The sequence below is a fragment of the Artibeus jamaicensis genome, unplaced genomic scaffold, assembly GCF_021234435.1.
Source record: "Artibeus jamaicensis isolate MK-2021 breed Jamaican fruit bat unplaced genomic scaffold, CSHL_Jam_final scaffold_916, whole genome shotgun sequence".
NCBI lineage: Eukaryota > Metazoa > Chordata > Mammalia > Chiroptera > Phyllostomidae > Artibeus > Artibeus jamaicensis.
In genome coordinates, this window is record NW_026522059.1 from 12,919,007 (window position 1) to 12,939,935 (window position 20,929).

Genomic DNA, 20,929 nt, shown 5'->3' on the forward strand with positions numbered 1-20,929 from the left:
TGAAGGGCCGTGGGGCTCCTCCCCTGCAGCACAGCCCCCAAGTCTGCGCAGCCGCACTGCAGCCCGGCCTGCCTCCCACTCCCTGGGCTTTAGCTCACAGCCAGTGGTGTCTGCCCCTGTTCACGCTCGTGCTCTCCCCAGTCAAAAACACAACAAACGAAATGGCGAGGGGCTAACACCTGTCACATATGAGAACCCTTACAAAACAGTGAGAAAAATCAAACATTCAAAACGAGAACCCTTACAAAGCAGTGAGAAAAATCAAACATTCAAAATAAAAACAGGCAATTAAAGAGAGGTCAATATATTAAAAACACGCACCCCTCACTATTTTCAGTCATCAAAAGAGGAGGCAGAGAGTGCTGGCTGGAGGGTACGCAAACCAACCTCTCAGAAAGGCGATTTGGCAATATTTACCAAAAATCTTAACCACCACAAAATCCACTCCTAAAAATGTTATACCGAGGAAATATCAATGATGTAGTAGGAAGATTCATTAAAACTTTATTTATAATAGAAAAAAAACTGAACCTATATGTTCAACAACAAGGAAGTGATTAAACAAACTTTCGTTCATTTGTATTATGCAGTTTTAAAAACAATATATGATACAAAATTCACGACACTTTGTTAAGTGAAAAGTAGACTATAAATTAACAGACACATAAACACACACAAGTACACACCACACACGACCCCAATTTTGCAAAGGCTTTAAAAAGAACTACACATACATTAAATATTAACAGAGGTTATGTGTAGATTATAAGGGCAATATTGAAATTTGTTTCTTCTTTGTATTTTCTGCATTTTTCCAGATTTTCTACAATGGGGAGAAGATACTTTTTTTCTGGGAATCTGTACTGGTCATTTTTGCTATATCTTATTTTCACAATTTCTGCCCTTTCTTCATTTCTGACACCAAATAAGCATCGGTACTAGCTCCCAGTGGAAGCTCTAGAGCAGGGGTAAGGGAAGACCTGTGTGAATTTTTTTGCCAATATTTTCTAAATTGGGGGCAATCTGATAAGTTTTGCTGTTGAAATACATGAGAAAAGTCATTTGCACTCTCTTATTTGAGGCTCAATAATTTAAATAGACCCAACAACAAAGACATTTACCAACAAGTAAAGAAATAGCTTTTTCTATTTATTGAAATAATTAAATAGCCAAGAGTAAAAATTTAAAAACATATAAAAATATTAACTTAAAAAATTAAAATATGAAACTATAAAATATGTATATAATTAAAAATACATTAACTGAGCATTCTTAAAACTACATAAATATGGAATATTTATGAAATTCTTTAGAGATGTAACATCTATATTTGAATAAAGTTTAAAATTTGTTTATAATGTTCACCCTAAGGGAGGAAGTAGTTAATAGCTCTGCCCAATTAACAACTGTCCAAAGAGAATGATTCTGCTATTTCTTGCTTGTCTTTTCTAATACCCATTCAATCACCTAGAGGGAGAAAAAAATATGGTTATGGTTCATTTCTACTAAAAATGTTCAGTGATAAAAAAGATATTAAAACTTCAAAAGAGTAGGGTAGAAATTTAAACTAAAAAGGAACTGGTCAGAATCCCAAACCCTATTTTATCTTAAAAACACATTCTCTTCTCTAACTGCAGTGCACTTTTGCTTGACCCTCACCGCGGAGGACAGGGAACTTCTCGCAGGACAAAATGGCCTTCTGCTCTGCTTTCTCACCTTTACTGAAAAATGTTTTCAAAGTGTCGCTTTGAAATCAAACCAGATTTTCAAACTAACTCATCAAAATGGGCTGATTCCCCCAGATGTGCATACAACTGACTTGTCTTTCTCAGCAGCCCTGGCCAGCGCAGCCTGTTCAGTACCAGTACACACTGTCATGAGTGCATCTGTCACTGAGCACCTTACAGAGTGTTCTGCCTGCACAGGTAACAGCACCACAGCTGCCCTCGAATGAAACAGCAGCTGAACGGAATGTCGTTCTGGGGGACACGTGACTTACCTGCAGCGCATTTTTGTTTGCGGTTTTCTTCATTTCTTCAAATAGACCCCTTGAAGTTTTAAGATCCTAAATGTAACAAAACAGAACATTTTACAACTTGCACATTAAATTACAGAAACCAGCTGCTACTAAATAAACGAGAGATTATCCTTTACGCTGTGGCATCTTTTGTATGAGAAGCACTGCCGAAACGTCTGCTAATCCTTGCCTGTCTAGTCATATGTAGAAAGAGATACTGACAACCCTACTGGAAGCTCTGTGCAGACTTTATTCAAGGGTGACTTCACTGAGGAGGACGACTGGGGGCAGCTGGCTCTCTCCCGTGCAGCCTGCTTTGTGCCCTATCACAGCGGAGGGGAAGGAAACCGCGCGTAACAGACCCTGCAGTTAGCGCTGGGAGTGAAGGGCGAGCGGAACAAGTTGAAGGCTGCCCGGTTCCCGTGGTGGGACTTGCTCTAGTCCCCCCTTTTCCACCTGGCATCTTGCCCCTGCTTTCCACGCTCCCTGGTGGCTCCAGGCCCGGGCACCTCGGAGTCCGTGTCAGTCGAACTGGCCTCTTTCTCACCGGTGCTCCACGCACCCGGCAGGCGTTTCCACCGCCACTTCCTTACTCTGCTGCGCGCAAGTCCCTGCGCTTTTTCCTCATTCAACAATCTACTAAAAAGCAAGTCGACTTTTTTTTTTCTTTCCTCTTTTCTTGGTTTTTGTACTTCAATACTGTCTTTCTTGAGAGATTTTTAAAAAGGAGGGGAATACATGTAGTCAATAAGCAATTTTTACCAAAAACTTACATAAAACTGTGGTTCAGGTCTGACATTCTTAACACCGGAGATAATCTAAAACCATCTAAGTTTTAAAAAACTGTCATCTGAATGGCTGACCTGTCCAACGTCTTACAACTGGCTGATAATGGATTCAAAATTAGAGACTGGTTGTGCCCTGGCTAGTGTAGCTCAGTGAATTGAATGTGGGCTGCGAACCAAATGGTCCCTGGTTCGTTTCCCAGTCAGCGCACATGTTTGGGTTGCAGGCCAGGTCCCCAGTAGAGGGGACATGAGAGGCAACCACACACTGATGTTTCTCTCCCTCCCTTTCTCTCTCTCTAAAAATAAAATCTTTAAAAAGACTGGGTGTTTGTGATACTCAGTCCAGTAGCTTTTTCATTATATAATAAAAATACTAAATAAATACTTCTGAAGCTTATTATCAACTTCAGTCCGACACTTGTGAGGGCAATACTGACGGCACCAATTAAAATGTAGTTCTCTATATATGAGGGTTAAAATCAAATACATCTAAATACTTTAGCTCCAATTCTTCTACCTCAATTTTTTAAAGAATCTGGCAACAAGTTAGAAGCAATCAGTATAAAAAACACTCTGTAAACATTTCGATAGGAACATGAGAACATGACCCCGATGCTGCCGTTAGCAGAGGAGACGCCGTACCTTTAGGTAGTACTTGGAGATCTCGAAGAGACGCTCACTGCAGGCGCTGAAGCATTCATGGGTCTCAGTAATTCCGTTCCTCTTCAGGGTTTTGGTAACCACTTCTTTCAGTATCTTGAACAGAACATAAGATATGACTGACATGTCTCGGAAAAGGTACAAATATCATTCCAGCTTTAGAGTTCAATTCTATAAATTACACAACCTTGTAGTTATGTTAAAGACAGAGGAGCTCATTAGCACAAAACAACTGAGAAGAGAGACCTGCAATGTCTGCACGGTCACATGTGTCACAGTGTATTATCTGTGAGCAAGAGATGACTGAGTTTGCCCACAGAGGATTCCAAACCGTAAGTTCTGGATTGAAATCTGAGTGTGAAGGTTATACACAGCAGGGAGGTATAGATGTGTACTTATTTTCCATTATGGAAAATCTCACACATTAAAAAGCAGAGACAACATTTTATAACAAATCTCTATCTCAAATGTCTATCAACCACCATCAAGAAGGATACACTGGTGGCCAATTCTGTTTCATTCACACACTGGCCACCCACAATCCCATTATCCTTCTTGTGCTAGATCATTTTAAACTAAATTATAGATACCATTTCATTCATAAAATTTTTAGACATACCTTTTAAATGAACCAAATAAAGGAATCTCTTGGTGTACAGAACTAAGAGAGGCAGGAAAATAAGCCTTTACCCGTGTATGTTTCTGTGATCTTGATTCCTTAGTTTGCCTTGGTGTTTTGGATTCATGCACTTGTGCTGGGCCTGAACTGGCCTTTGTAGTGACCTTGGAAGTTTCACGGCTGTGAACTGGAATGGAGGGACCAGTCAGAGATAATGCTCTCTCCCCTGGTGGCTTCTTGGACATCCCTGCACGGTGGTGATGATCTGTATTGCCACTCGTCTGAGAAAGAAGAGAATCTGAACTTTCAGACTTCACAAGTCTATTGTGGGGAAAATAACAAAACACAGATTAAGTAAATCAACAATGAAGTCCATTCACATGGACTAAATGTTACAACTATATCCAATGAAACATAAACATACCCAAGAAAAGCAAACAAAAGTTCTTCTACTACCGCCTTAAATAAGCAGCCAACACATTATACAGTCGCTCCCTTAGTTTTTCAAATGAGTGACTAAGATGTAGAAGGCAATGAACGACAAAGTAGCATTGCAGCTCATAGGAAAAGCAACAGGCAATACTGCCGGTCGCCCTCCCCGCCCAGTCACAGTTTCTCACACACGTCAGCTGGGGAAGGCCCGGCGGTGCTGTTCACAGAGGACACATGCGTCTGTTCAGCATGACGCGGATGCTTTATGGTGAGATAATCCTGATGAGGGAACCACAACTTATACTTACTGGACCTATGCAACTTCCTACGCAAAACAGACAAGGGCTAAAACAACTACAAACAACACTATGCAACTGACTCTCCCTTTAACTTTTCTAAGTGTTTAAATTTCCTTTGACAAGTCAGGGTCTCACTTCCTTCAATTCTGCTAACCAGTGGGCACAGCGCGCTTTCCTCTCCAGAACACATGAGTCAGAAAGAAGAAATACTGTCACGGAACACAGCACCCTAAATGTTCATGGATTTGCTTTCCAGTTCTAGTGGTGTAAACAGGACCATGAATTTGTAAAGTCCTCACAAAAGTAATTTAGTTATTCCTTATCAGAGAAATAGTATTCTAATATTTTTAATTATTAAAAAAAGATTTGAAAGTTTCACTTTAACATATGTCATGCTTTCTGAAAGGTTTAAACACAAGAACAATTTAAGTTTTGCTTTAGATGCCAAAGACCTAAAGTTGACAAAGGGTCTAACGATATATAAATTCCATAGAAATTAGAAGTTTATTGCATAAACTTTTAATTTTTGTTCAAGTATTCGGACATTTTATTTAGCTGGCAAAAACGAAGTACCTAGGAAAGTCTCACATAAAGCATTATCATAGAATGCAGGTTTTAGAGTTTTGTTTGTGTGGAACGAGCGCTGTTAAGACGGCGCCCCCTGGAACCCTCTGCCCGGCACAGCACCGCAGGCGCAGGCGGGAGGCGGCGGGAGGCAGCGGGAGGGAAGCCAGAGCCCCGGGGACGCTGCCCCGAACAGCCTCGCCTGCAGAGCGGCTCCGAGGCCGCGTCTGCGGGATGAGATCTGCAGCATTCCACGGCCTAACAACTCTACAATCCATCCTGTTAATGGACTGTGCATTAGCACATAATGCAAGAAACAGTGTTTTTTCCAAGTCGTTTCTTTTTATAACTTGTAAGCAAACCATCAGTGGCTCACAATAAAAACAAAATTCCTGGTATGAAGGAATTAATCTAAAATCTGTGCAGAAAGCAACTTAAAAATATGAAAGACTACTATGGAAAAAAAATCACCCTAGGGACTAACACACTTTCTGCCAAGACACTAGTATTTGCATGTTCTTAATTATAACCTTTTTTGGGGACAGCGGCAATTCAGATCCTTCGATCTCCGTTTCAGTCGGGATGCTTCGGTCGGACGTTCACTCTGCACAGCTTCTCCGTCGGGAACGCTGCCGGGGTCCGACAAAACCGCAGGCGACGGGAGCGGGCTCAGCAGAGTAGGTACTGCAAAACTCTCTCTGGTGCAGGTAGTTTGGGTTTCGTAACGAATAAGACGAGACTGAAGTTCAGAAAATCCCCCATCTCTTTCTAAAGATTTTCGGTCATCCAAGCAGTATCTAAAGGAGAGAAAGAAAATTTAAAATCAAAGCCCTGACTACAGCCCATTTACCCTGCCAATTAAAGCACAACAAAACATTTACTTAAAAGGTTCTTATTTCACTTCCCAATAATTGTTGGAAGGTTGAGCGAATAGCCAGCTTCCCTCATAAGTTTTTTCTCGCCTGCTAGATAGCAAGGCAAAAGATTACAAAATGTGCAGTACAGGCTGATTCCTCTTAGACTGTTCCTGGGCAATAGGTCAGGTTAATCCTCCAGCTTATTTTCAAAATAATACAGTTGCTGTTTTAATACCTTTTAAGTCCCTACCAACCTCTGATTTCTCGGCATGGCTGATATGTAGCAACATGAAATGATGACTTCGGTGAGAAAGGGCAAGTTTATTTTCAACACAAAGATTAAAAGCATATCAAGGCACTCTAAACTGGCTCACCAAACACAACTCGGAATATTCTAAATTTTTACTTTCAAACTCACTTCCCGTCTTATTGACTGATTGACAGATTTTCCTTCAAATGTTGCAGCTGCCTCTGTGCGACAGGCTTCTCGCTCAGCCTGACTCAAGGGAGCCATGAGATTTCAGCTCCGTGAATTTGCCTGGACTTGAAGAAGTCCTGGTTGTTATGTACAGCACATAAGCACATGAGAAAAAGCACCAAAGAGACGTGTGACCTTGGAAAGCCCTTCACTGCCCTCCTGCTATAGCTGCAGCAAGGAAACACAGATCACTTCATGTACTGATCACGGGACTATAAAAATAAAGCCTTGCTTTGTTCTGTCCACCTGTAAAATTCCAAGATGTCCCCTAAAATCAGATTTTGTGTCCACAAGCTCTAAGTTCAACTCCCGCCCAGTGTGCTGTTACCCTACCATCTGATGGGGCGTTAAGGGCTTCCTCTCTCCCCTGTGACGTTCGCACAGTTGATTTCTAAGAGCAAGACTAGGAAGCCAGACTCACTGGTGAAACTGGGCTCCCTCATGGACTAGCTGTGTGAACTTGATTTAACTTTATCTAGGCTCCCTGTTGCCTCGTCCGCAAAATGAGATTTATAGCAGTCATCTCAAAGAGCTATCTGAGCATTCTTTGAATGGCTAGAAGTAAGCGCTTCGAATCAGTGCCTGGACCATGCCAGCAAAGCAGGCGATAAATGTAAGCTGCTGCTGTCTTATTATTATTACATCATCGTCATCATTGGGTTTACTTTCCACCACAGCAGATCTTACAGAATGCTGATAATACACAGACGGCCCAGGACTGGAGCGCAGACCGATGACTTCAGACCCTGACTCTAACCACCGGAGCGGAGCACAGAACCTCCTGTGTGAAGTGTGGGAAGCATCTTCCTCAGAGGTCAAACCTTGCTTTGAACAGCAGAATCTTCTGCAGATGTTTGAGAAATACTGACACCCCATCTACATGCAGAGTTTCTGATTTAATTGGGCTGGTGTGGGACCCAGTGATGGACATTTTTTAAAAAGGTGTCTAGGTGATTCTGAAGTGTAGCTCGGACTGAAAAATCTCTGATCTAACCCAACGGTTCACGTTACCAGGGCGAAAACGGAGCTCCTAGGTCAGAATGCTACCTGGGGCAGCGGCGAGGACCTGGGTCTCTCGATCCCCTAATATTCTTTCTCTGATGTGCTGTTCAGTGAAACACATCTCATTAAAAGTCAGCAGCAGCAACCCCAAGCATTACTGATAAGCCCGAATTCAATAATGGACAACCGATATAATCCAGAGTAAAAGTAAGAGCCATACATGTTAAAAAGGTTCTAGGCAAGAGGCAATGTAATACCTGATTAGCCTATGGAAGACTTGTAAGACACATATTTTGACTCTAAATAGATATTTTTTACTCTAAGATTTTGATACTAGGAGAAAGAATTTTTCTTTTTATCCTCAGCTAAGGACATGCTTATTGATTTTTTTAGACAGGGGGGAAAGGATGGGGGGGAAGAGAGGGAGAGAGAGAGAGGGAAAGAGGAAGGAAGAGAGAAAGACTTCACTGTGAGAGAGAAACATCGACTGGCTGCCTCTCGCAAGCACCCCAGCGGGACGAGCCCACAACCTCGGCATGTGCCCCAACTGGGAACTGAGCCATGAAGACCTTTCAGTTTACAGGAGAATATTCCAGCCGACTGAGCCACACGGGCCAGGGCCACGCAGAACTGTTCCCTTAGTTTTAACGTCTCTCGATCACAGCTGTTCATGATGTTAGCCCTTCGACTGAATTACGTGCACTGTCACGTTGACTTTAATTGCCATTTAACATGTGTCCGAAATGATTACATTACGAGGCCATTGAAACAAGTTACTGGACTTAGTAAATAATAAAGGAGCAGGAACAGAGCAGCAGAGTGTATGTTTGACATTAGTAAAGTAAAACATGCATGGTTGGAAGAATGAGCACTGCTCCTTATTTTCTTGTGAAACAGTAACTAAATGCTTTCTGTATGCAAAGAAAAAAATACCTATAAAATAAAGCTATGTTTTTCTTGTAACCACACAACAGGCAAGATACAGCCTACCATACTAAGCAATGCCAAAGAGCATGAGAAACTGCCAGATCGCTTAGAATGTGAAAGAAAATTCAAAGCAGCAAGAGGCTGGTGTGACCAGCTGACTGTCAGTCTGACAGCAGAGTTTGATTTGTTGTTAAAGAAAACAGTGCCTCTTACAACCGTTGGAGTCTTACACCCCAAGACAGACCAGATAAGTGAAAAAGCAAACAAGCTGTCAGTGGACAGACCTCACTCTGACTTAAGCAACATGGATTTGCAGTTGGCAGTTCATGTATTTTTTCACTCTTCCATATGTCAGAATAGAGGAAGAGAGAGCTCAAGGGTTCTAAAGGCTTACAGCAACACAGGAAGGGGAAACTTCCTTTGAAGTTTCTTTATTTTCTTTCAAATTTCACTTGAATTTTGCTTCTACTGCACGACCTATTTAACATAAACAGGCCTCCACGCAACTCACCCAAATCTTGGGGAAAAAAAGCACATTTCTGGATTCACGGTGCTCATCTCCTCAGCTTCCTTAGTTCGATCTCAAGGTGCCAAGTTTAATGAGCATAAATTTATAACGAAAACTTGAGTCACAGCTAGGTTTCTTTAGTTTATGGGGGTAGACAGCTAGTAGGCAAGAAGAAAATTATTCTTCTATGGTGAATGAGAATCTCATAACATTATATGTGTATAAATGACTAAGGCTCTGTATCCATTTAGGCCAATCAGGAAACAGTGGCCGAATAACTTAATATTTTGATATATAATCATGACGAATATATCCAAAGACTATAAATGTATATGCACCTGTAAAATGGAATTATTTTCATTTTACCAGTTAACTGGTAACTGGTTCAGTCACCAGTTAAAATAGAATTATTGTAGCTAATTCCATCCAAATCAGTGCTTCAGTGAGTTTGTAGGGCTGAAGAGGAGAAAAACATGTGCTTCATGGGGCCAATATTTTCACCGCATAGCAAATACAGCATCAATACTAGTATGTTTCTCAACTGATCATTGAGAATTGCTCATTCCTGTAGCACTGTTTATGTTTCAACTTTCAGACTCAAGTTACACTCAAAATACCTTAAATGTTTATTAGGTAATTCTTATCAAACAAAATAGGAAGGACACTGCTTTATAGCTGATGAAATAAGAACCAGAAGATTAGATACATGACTTTAAAATGTAAAAATAAAAAGCAGAAAACTCAAATTGAGAAGGGAAACCAAGGCATCTATCTTATTTCATCATAGAGAGTCGATAATATTTTACGTGAAGATATTAATGAACACTGAAAGGATGTCCACTAGGACAAAAGAGCCAACCAGCAAAACAACTAACACCCAACAGACAGGACCCTTATTTCTGAAAATGGAGACGGGAGGCAGAAAGGGACAAAGTAAGGAATCGCTAGTTTTCAGTATAAACTTTTCCGTGATGCTTAATTCCTAGGTCTTTCACAAAATCAAAAAGAAGGGAGAAAACAAAAATAAAGCCCACGCATCCAATTTTTAGATTCTAGACAAAAGCAGCTCCCATGTAAATCTGACGAAGGTAAATTTAGTACCAATAAAATGTTCCATCGGTAATCACTGCACAAAAAGCTCTCCCATTAAAACATGACTAATTTAAATATAAGGGTTAGCCAATTCAAGTTTACTTCGGTAACACACCTCACTGTTTGATGTCAGAGGGAAAACTATAATCTTCTCGAGTAAGAAGTTCCTTCCTCAAATATCAGAACTGAGAAGCTTGAACGAACGGCACGTCTTACCTTCCTATGGCTCAGCAGTTATCTCTGAGTGGCCTGTTGTTAACAATTTAAAATTCTGAACGATTCAGGTTTAAATGAGCATTTCCTGTGGGAGTTCTTTCAGAAACGATTCACTATTGGATGCTGTAGTTCCCATTGCTCATTTTAAAGTCCTCAAACCCCACCGTCTTTTCTACACTCAAACAGAGGGAAGTTTAATGTCTTGGTTTAATGTTGCATGTTCAATTATGTTGTTCCCTGTTACTGCTGCATAGCATGGCTTGATGACATATCCCATCTTATTAATGTCGTCTATTGTTCACCTAGGCAGTTTCCAGATGGGGGATTATGAATAACACTGCTCTGTATGTTCTTGTACAAGTCTTTTTGCAAAGTTATGTTTTCATTTCTCCTAGGCAAACACCTAGTAATGGAATTTCTGAGACACGGGGTCTGAGAATGCTTAGCTGTACAAGAGCCTGCCAGATCCTCTTCTGAAGTGGAAATATCACACTGTACTCCCACCAACAGTGTATGAGAATTTTGACTGTGCCATACACTTGCCAATATTTACCAGCCTTTCTAATTTTAGCTGTTCTTGTGGCTACACAGAATTTAATTTTATGGATAGTCTACATTTTATTTAACCAATCCCCTGAAGTTAGACATTATTTCTATTATTTAGTACTTTAAATAACACTGAATAATACCCTGCATAAAAACTCTCAGTATAGAGCACTAATATTTTCATTAAGCTAAATTAATCCATCAGATGTTATTAACATTTGCAAATTTTTCTATTCTACATTTCTTGCTAAGAGCACTTCTGATATTTATGGCTTGACTTGTTATTTTTAAGGGATTCTTTTTTCATTGTGTGTAAAACTGGAAATAGTTGCTTAGAGAAAAACTAAGCTTTTTATATGTTTTGCAAATTTCCCCACTACTTAAAATAGTCTTTCAGGTCTCTACAAAACAAAATGCAAACAAACAAACAAAACTTTTGGTCTCCATTTCAATACATATAACTCTTCTAAACTCTTTAATTTTCCTTATTTTAATTTACTTGTTAGAACATGCAGAACAATGATTTTTTAAAAGTGATGATTGCAGGTATCTTTAATTACGCCTGACATTAATGGGAGTTTCATTTTGATGCTTGAAAAATAAAGTAACTGAAGATTTTGCCTCTAATGTGAAACATAAATATTCCTTAAATAAAATGAATCTCATGTAAACATAGTAAGGAACCTAAATATCCCTAGAATGACCTGGTGGGGTGGCGTCATCTGTAAGTTCTCAGACGGCGCGACTACCCACCGAATGTGCTTCAGCTGGAATAGAAACATTAAAGAAATCTAACCTTCTTCTTTCTCATCCCCAACATCTAACTGGTTACTCAAGTTCTTAACACAGTTCTTAATTTTCCTTCCTGTTTTCCCTGCCTTGGTAGTATTTTAGTCTTTCAACATCTCTTGCTTTAAATACTTCAGTTTATAAACGGACAATGAGATTTCTTTCCATGTAACAAACCCAAATATTTAATTTCATGCTTTAAAATAAAGGTTTTTCACTGCCTCAAACGTAAACATCACTTCCCCTGCCATGTCAACCCCGATCTTCATGAACTCATGATGCAGTCTCGTTATAATGAAGGATACTTACTACTTTACTAAAGAACGAAAATGCTGTTTCCTCTTCCCTAGAACCCGCACCTCATTCAGCCCTCAAATACTCCCTTTGTGCCAGGTAAACACCGAATCGTTCTTTCGAACTGGGTTCAGACATCTTCTTTGAAAGCCTCGGACATTGTTCCTGACATGTATTTGTTCCATTTCTGTTGGGAACCGTCCTGCCTGGTTTCAGGAGCTGAAACCCCCATGGCTAAGGCTGAGTGAGTGAGCTTCAGACCAGAAGCCACTAAGGAGACAAAGCTTATGTCCCTGGGAGGAGCACTACTTCTGCTCCTTTTTTCATAACTGGCCTCCAATGCTTGATCAGTTAGCCAATGACGGGCAAGATTCCCAAGTGGGAAATCACCTAAGACAGGCACGATCACGTGGAGGCCCCAGGGAAGGACTCAGGGGGCTATGGAGAAAGGGGTGATGCACCCTTGCCCCTCAGCTTTGACGAAGCCTGAGTCCTCAGTGTGTCTGCGAGAAGTCTCCGAGAATTCTTCAGCTCTCTGCCTCCTCTGACTTAAGCCTGAAAACAATGACAGAGGGTGGTGCAGCCCTGTGCCGGGAATGGCGGTCCCCTGGGTGATCTGGCATGAGAAAGAATTCCTAAAAGTCCCATGAAGCCTGCTTTGCTAAGAGTGCTGTCATTCATATGATAAGGGTCCGAGCAGAAAATTAGTATGTCTCTCAAAGTTTCTGCAACCCCTTTCCTGACAGACACTGACTCACACTAAGCCCTCAGATTTCTTTGAAATGTTATCTACTGTTTGATCCTTGCCGCCCTGTATTCCTGTGCATTACAACCCAATAAAAGCCCCTGGAGGAGGGGGCTCCAGGCCTTTTTCCTCTGGGAAACTCGCCACCTCTCCTCTCTCCTCCCCAAGCAGATCATGTCTTGGTAATGTTTACTTTCATCTGAGGCAGACGGGGGGACTGGAGGACAAAGTCGCCCCCACACATCCCCTGGGTAGTTACATGGCTGTATTTTAGCAGCATACTAAAAACATGTGTTTCCAGTTTACAATCCAATCAGAAAGAATGCTTCCGTTGTTCACTGGTAAATTTATAGGTTGCTTCTTAAAGACTAAGGTAAAATCAAGTCCTTTTCTATTTTAACTTATGAAAAATCCACACAAAATAATGTCTTGCTTTAACAATGTGAAATATTTTACAAAATGAATCACTGAGGTCTCCAAAATTTATCATAAAATATATTATCACCATCTTTATGAAAATGTGCTCTCAGAAACTGCTCACAACTTCAAGCGAATCCTTTGAAATGTCATTCAAACTGATCAATTACGTGAACATAATGAACACGTTAGGTACAGGAACACATTTCATCTGCATGTTGGAGCAATTACTGTAATCAGTGACCAGGAAGTACTGACCTGATCAATAGTGTAAACACATTTATAACACAGGAACCAAAATAATTTTGATTAAAATATCCGTAACTAATAACAGGATGTTTCAGTGCTATAAAACTGATTAATCGTCAAATAACTTTTTTATAAGAGAGGACAGACTATTTGTGTATATACTATTCTGTTTCTCGACAAACTCTCTCTGTGGCGCTCCATGTTGGTCAACACCATTTGATTACACTCCCTTAGACCTCACGTAAGATCAGCTACAACCACAACACAAGGAGGAGTAAAGGGTGAACAAAACACTTACTCGATTCCATGATAATGACACACTGAGGCTTTTTCAAAAGGTAAAACTCGAAGTTTCCGAGGACTAAGTTCTGGGGTCAGGACAAAAGTCTTTTCCCTGAAACACAAAGTTTTGCATTTGTATTTAAAGTTTATTTAGTGAGAAAAAAAATTCCAGAAAGTGTCTCAATAAAGAAACCTGTTCTTTCTGCACAACTGAATCTTCCTGGGATAAACAGGAAGTTACAGCAGGAAGGGCAGTAAGAAAAGAAAGCAGGGACAGGCCTGGATTTTGTCTCTTCCATTCTCAGTGCCTCAAGTTCCTTAAACTGTAAGTGACATGTTTCACAAAACCATTCTGAAACACGAGTAAGTCGAGAATGGGAAATGATTTGTAGTAGAAATTCAAGAAGCAGCATTATTCCAGAGGATTTTTTTCTTGATGCAGTGAACTAATGTTTATGCATTTAGTTAAATTCTGTTTTTTGGAGGCATAATTAAAGTCAACTTGAATCTCTGGTAATTAATGAAGGAGGTACTCACTCCCTCCGGCTAACTGCCACATGGAGGACCCAGATCTCTCTTTAACTAGGAATAGGGTCATCCTCACACCTACTTTGGGAGTCAGCAACCTCTGAACTACCAGAGAGCATTAGAGACTAAATGCTGCCTTCCGCTCTTCTGCAGCAGGCTTCCGGTCAGCGGGTATGTTAAAACTCATCACGTGGTGCTCTTACATACAATGTTCATGCCCAACCCCTGCCGTACCTAGACCCACAAGGGTGTATCAAAATCTCAAGGAGAAAGTCACTGCAATTAGGTGAAGCTCTCCTGGTCACTCTGACAGGTGGCCTTCTCCCCTGCCTGAGCTGGCAGGTGTGGTTCTAATGGCCTGGCCCATATTCCTGAAGTTCAGACAGGCTGGATGGGAATGGGAGAATTTTGCATCAGTGGTCTTTACATAGAGATAAAAGGAAATAGCAGGGTTTGAAGTCAGAAGGTTGGGAACTGGTATAGAGAAAGGTAAGAAGATAGTAAAATATGAAGGATTTTCTTTTACATTCCCTCTGTGGCATGAGTAATGAAACTGCTCACTTGCCACTGAAAATCATCTAGGGTACTATAACAGGCATTTGAAATTATTACCTTCAAGTGTAAGACATATGTATATGTACATACATGTGTGTATATATATATATATATATGCTCACTAATAAACTCTAAAAACCAGAGTTTATGTACTAACACATCCATTTTTAAAGTGTTCCGCGAAAACTAACACCACTAAATTGCAGTGACCCTGGTATTCTGATGACTGGCTGCAGAAGTGAATGCCCCTGTGAGACAGGACTCTTTGGGTACCTATCATTTCATTCCTTCCCTTTCCCACGCTGCATTTCACGTCTCATTTCAACTCTTCTCAGCAACTTTATTTTTGTTTAGTTTTACTCACATCTTGTTCTTTCTTAAAGAAACATTTTAATAAACATACATTTTGCCAATATTATGCCTGAACTGTAATTTCAAATAGCATTTAGAATGGCTCCTCGAATAGTTAGACATTTAATAGGAGTCCAAAGGTTCTTGATTCCCTGACGTGAGAGCTCACCCCTCAGCCTTAATCTTGATTGAAAATATATTTGATAATGATGCAGTGCTTCCTTCACTAACATCAAGGAACTGTATCCAACTTCCCTGTGTAAATCACTGTAAACTACAGAAAGAATTAAATCCATCTCCCCTACAACACTGCATCCAGAAAGACATCCAAGCACAAGAGGGTCGCCCTACACAGTTCAGTTGAGAAAAGCCCATTTGACTTGGCCAGTTCGTGCTTAACGGTTTAAAGGACAATAATCCGAAACCAAACCGATGGAAATGTGTACAATGTGCCCCCGAGTGTAATGCACACCCACGTTTTCAGCCCAAACTTTCAGGAAAAAATCTTCTGTTTTAATTTTTAAATCCAATTATTTATTTATTTATATTTAGATGCTTATTTTTTGTATTATAGAGGAATTTGAGCATTTATTTTGGAACATATGGTACAAGAAATTTTATGTAACAAATAATTACAAAACACAAGAACAGATACAAGGTGTAAGAAATCTTATGTACTGGTAATAAATTAGCACCACCCATGTGTAATGTGCATCCTTATTTTTCCCTCAAAAATTTGGGCAAAAAAGTGCACATTATACACAGCAAAATGCAGAATCTACTTCTTCACTTGATTCCCACATAAAAGGGTATCAATCTCTCAAAGCTTGAAGAATTACTCTAAAATTACACAGTTTTTAGGTCATTAAGATCATTAAGTCATTGAGACACAGAGTCTAGATCCTCCTGTTTTCAAGTTGTCTGTCTGTCTGACTCACTCTCTGGAACACCACATGAAGGCAATAAGCTCTATTACTACTTTTGATACATAAATACCATCAAATAGATCCTTTCCAAAACTTAGCTTTAAAATCAGTCTTTGCCAAAACAAGCCTTTGCAAAAATGATCAAAATGATCTATAATTTTTAAGGTTCGTTGGAAGGGCTTTCAAAATAATGGATTAACAATTTAAAAGAAAACAGCACTGTGAATAAATTATTCAATTCTTTCAAGTACTTGTGTCTTTACCTGTTTTTTTTTAAGTCAGCTATAACATCATCCAGTTTTTAATAACTAGTAACTTAGTAGAAATTGTCTGGGAAGTCGAATTAGTTATAAATTATTCATGCAGACACTGAATTCTTACTTGATAATGTTATAGTTTCAAAGAAAAAATGTACTACATTTCCCATTTCTCCAGTTGAAAGACTGCTTTTCACTACCATTAGGTGTGACTGACAATGTCATGACAAGTACGCAGCAGCAAATCGAAACGGGAGAGGAACACAGAAAAGAGAATTAGAAATATAAATTTGCAAGTCAAATTATAATTTTTTTCAAAAAGAGCCACCCTCTGTATACAAAGCAGAGGCTGCTGACCTTCACCAGGAATATGCCGAGGCTGCTCTGATTATGTCTGTGTCCCTCACATCCAACGCCACACTAGGGCATCTGGCTGCGGCGAAATTCGAGGAACTAAGGCCAACTGATAAACACTGGAATCAACGTGCACATTTTGCTTACGTGGCACAGGGCATCAGGGAACTGGGGAAATGCAACACATGTGTTTTTTAATTTTTTTTAATTAATTGGAAATTATAACTGTATTACTTACCCCTTTTGAACCTGTAAAGGTTGAAGGTCTCCAACTGGTAATCCATCTGAGGTAAAGAATTTCAGCAATTCTTTAGCGTCCAATAATGTGATCGAGTCCCGTGCACCCTCTTTGTGGCCTAGCAACTGTTCGGATGAACGAGGTAATGAACCAGCTCTGGGAAAATAATGTTATGTGGGTTTACTAAGAGTCGGCTAGAATTCACCACAGTCAGGAAAAGATGACATGAGCAGAAACCATAAAAATACACAAAGAAAATGGAAGAACTGCACAGTTAGGAAGAAAATAAGATCTTTGCAAATAATTTAATATCAACGTATAGTTTTAAAAAACCTATAGGTCACAGTGAAACTTGCAGTTACTGTATCAGCAATGCTACTACTTAACTAAAATACATTCTTTATAAATGACGGCATAATCAATCATTTAGTAGTATGAAGTTATCAAATCTGTACAAGTTAAATCAAAACTTGTCTGCTCTGAAACCTCACAATATTGCACATTTTATGGGTAGCGACGGAATGTTCCAGTTTTCTATGAACTTGAAAGATTACCTGGAGCACAACCATGCAGCGAGAGCATAATCAGAAACCTCTCTGAGGCCCGTGTAACCTCGATCATGACACTGGGCAAGCAGTGAACTGTCACTGTATCTGAAATGACACGCAGCGCTGTGCGCTTCTGCAACTATTTTACATACAATATATTCTTAATCCTGACACATTTCCTCAAAAAAGACAGATTAGGTCTTACTTCAAGATTAAGATAACGCCTGAAAATATGTCCTCTCTGAAGTGAAAACCAGCATACCAAGCCTAAAACACCAACCGGTATCTCCACTTTTCAAAGAACACACAACAATTTGCACTGCAGACCCCGAGCGACAGAGCTCCCAGGACTGACAGAAGCACACAACTGACTCCGAATTAGGTGCTGTTTCTACCCCATCAGCTCTATTTATAGGCCCAAAAAGCTCTCAGTACGTTTCAAAAACCTGAAAGACAAAAGCACTCAGTTTCAGAGAATTGCAAAGGTTTTGTCAAGTCCTGAATCACAGATCATGCTGTGACTCTGTCACTGAAGCATAAATAAATCTTTCAACAATGGCACAGGAAAGTTAACTTCTTGACCTCGTATCAATCTATTTCCTGATTATTTTACTACTCAAATCAAGCATTTTCACTGATAATTACATGATTAAAATGTCGGCGTTATAGGTTAGAACTTCCATTTCTATACATTAAAGATCAATAATGTTCCAATGGTGTCCCCTTCCTATTCTTTTTATTTTTAAACTGAAAATATAAATCTAATAAAAGCAGACAGGAAAATACTCAAAGATGTTCCATGAACTTTATATTCCAGGAAGGCAAGAACTGTATTGTGAGTTGAATTTAATTTCTATACAACTATTCTCTAGTAGTAACTCACAAAGGTTTCTTAATGAAAATTACTCTCGATCATTTTCCAGGCTGGATGTAATAGGGAAATGTATAATTTGCATTTATATAGAATCCTGGACACAAGGATATCAGAGCAATTTAAAAGCCTGTTTGTGATAAATTACACTACCAAACATGTTTTGGGTTAAAAACAAAGAAACAAAAAGCAAAACACTGACAATGCTTTATTTTACTTGGTGTTTTCAGGCTCACAAAGTATTTTTACTTTAATGAGATACACTATTTCATTAAATTTTCACAACTTTGAAGTAGAACTGGTATTGTCTTCCCCATCTTAAAGATGGAGGCCACAAAGTCACAGAGAGGTGACTGTGTTTGTCTGAACCCAAATTCTAACAACTTCTAAATTTTACCATGTGTTGCTCCTCAGTGCTCCAGTCAAACCCATTTTAATGCAAAATAAATTGTTAACACACTCAACATAACTTCTGTCCAAAACTAAGAATTTAATGGTATCTCCCATATTTTGAAGTGTACGCAAATATTTACTGAGCATTTACTTTGTAAATCTCATTGTAAGAGTTCAGTCTCGTAACAAGAGCTCACTGGGGATAATTTATAGATTTATAATCACTGCTCATGATTTAGTGTATGGATTGACTTGAAGCAGGAGAAAGGAGGTGATGAGAGTGCAAAGAGATAAACGTACCAATGCAGAATGAGCAGAAAAGGTGTAATAAAATAAATTTTATGAAAGAGTGACACAGTCCCCGGATACTTACAGAAGGAAGATAGCAATGAGTCGCAGCATTAAAAAAGGCTTACAAGAAAGCTGATATTTGGTCTAGACTTTGAATGACAAGTAAGCTTCCAGTTGAAGGCAGTGGATTAAATACACACATTAATCTCAACAAACTGAAGTCACAATGTAGAAGTACCAGACACTAAGTAGAGCAAAGAGTTCAATGAATCCAAAATCTATAAACTAAAGCAGGGAGCCTCAAGGAGAACTGGAGATAAACCTACAAAACAGGTAGAATCTGTCTTCTCCGTCCCCTCCCATGGAGCCACAGCGACCCTAATCTCGGGTTCATAGGTGACTGTGGGCAGAAATCAGATGACGTGCTTTAAGAATACTACGAGATCAGCCATTCGGGTACCTCCCCCTCCCACCAAACTTTGCCCTATGCGCGTCCCTTCAAATTACAGAGAAACTGCTCTAGGAAGACCCAGAACCCGGTCTCGGCCTCGGTGTCCGTATGATGTGCCCAGAACCAATCCCCCTAAGTGCGGGGGGTGGACCAAGGCTGCCTGCCCAGGTGGCCTACAGGAAAGCTAGTGGGGCATGCCCTCCCTTCCCCCAATATTAAATCAGACTACACTAGGTCAGGAACGGGCCTACACAAACATGGGAATGGTACATATGAACTACCCATGTACAGCAGCCTAGTACTAAATTCTTAGCTGTGAACAAACATAAAGCACTAGACACTGGAGAAAAACTACACAGAAGTTCATCAAAGGAACCAGAAAAAAAACCCCATTAGATCCAAAGAATGAAGAGATCATCCAACAAAAATATAAAACAAATTAAAAGACTCTAATATACTTACAGTATTTTTCTCAGTTCTCATTATGAATTTAAAAAATAGATTACTAGTAAAAAAAACATGGCAGGGAACAAATGAGAATTACTAGGAATTTAAAATAAGACTACAAAGTATTTAACAGAAAAATGAAAACAAAGGTCCAGGAAATACCCTAGAACAGAGAGTAGAAAAAAAGATGAAGATACGGATTATTGAGAGAAAATCAAATTAGAATGAAAAAACCAATCCAGGATGTCTAATGTTTCAAAAATAAGAAAGAAAAAAAACAAAATGAAAGGGAGAATATCTCTAAGAAATAACAAAAGAGCCCTGGCTGGTGTGGCTCAGTGACTTGTGCATCATCCTGCAAACCGAAAGGTCGCCAGTTTGATTCCTGGCCAGGGCACATGCCCGGGTTGTGGGCCAGGCCCCCAGCTGGGGCCTTGCAAGAGGCAACCAGATTGATGTTTCTCTCCCCCTCTTTCTCCCTCCCTTTCGTTCTCTCTAAAACTAAATAAATAAAATCTGTAATAATAATAGTAAAAAAAATAACAAAAGAATATTTTCCAGAACTAGAAAAAAACATGTCGTAAAACTAAAACATCTCACACCATGATGGCCTTAGGTAATTTGAGAACATTAAGCAAAATAGACAATTCTAAATGTCCCAGAGACAGACAGAAAACCTACCTATTACAGAACAAAATGACAACCGACATCAGACTTCTCATTAAGATATGAGATCCAAGAAAACAGAGGCTTAACCTAGAAACCCGATCGAAGAAGTGCCAGGGTTAAGTTGTGCAGGCAGAAAGGGTGCGTCCCCGTTAGAACAGGTGAGAGAGAAGGACCTAGAGAAACGACTGTCTACTGCAAATATCACAAGGTCGAGAAGACGGATTCAAATGAAGAGACATAGGGGTGTAAACTTCCTCATCTTTCACAAT

At 39.7% G+C, this 20,929-nt stretch overlaps 1 protein-coding gene across 3 annotated transcripts in view; it reads right to left on the reverse strand.

Moving 5' to 3' along the window:
• Nucleotides 1-545: 545 nt before the first annotated feature.
• The window catches only part of MTBP (MDM2 binding protein), a 56,046-nt gene continuing 35,662 nt past the window's right edge, over nucleotides 546-20,929 (reverse strand). For 2 of the 3 annotated variants that reach the window (XM_037166690.2, XM_037166689.2), the window contains exons 16-22: nucleotides 16,991-17,146; nucleotides 13,798-13,893; nucleotides 5,910-6,176; nucleotides 4,156-4,405; nucleotides 3,448-3,561; nucleotides 2,000-2,065; nucleotides 546-1,467 (exon numbers count right to left, since the gene is read on the reverse strand). In XM_037166690.2, the coding sequence (XP_037022585.2) occupies nucleotides 1,429-1,467; nucleotides 2,000-2,065; nucleotides 3,448-3,561; nucleotides 4,156-4,405; nucleotides 5,910-6,176; nucleotides 13,798-13,893; nucleotides 16,991-17,146 (988 nt within the window). In that variant the 3' untranslated portion in view covers nucleotides 546-1,428. The remainder of the gene's footprint in view (nucleotides 1,468-1,999; nucleotides 2,066-3,447; nucleotides 3,562-4,155; nucleotides 4,406-5,909; nucleotides 6,177-13,797; nucleotides 13,894-16,990; nucleotides 17,147-20,929) is intronic. The other variant, XM_053661088.1, reaches the window with a different exon arrangement.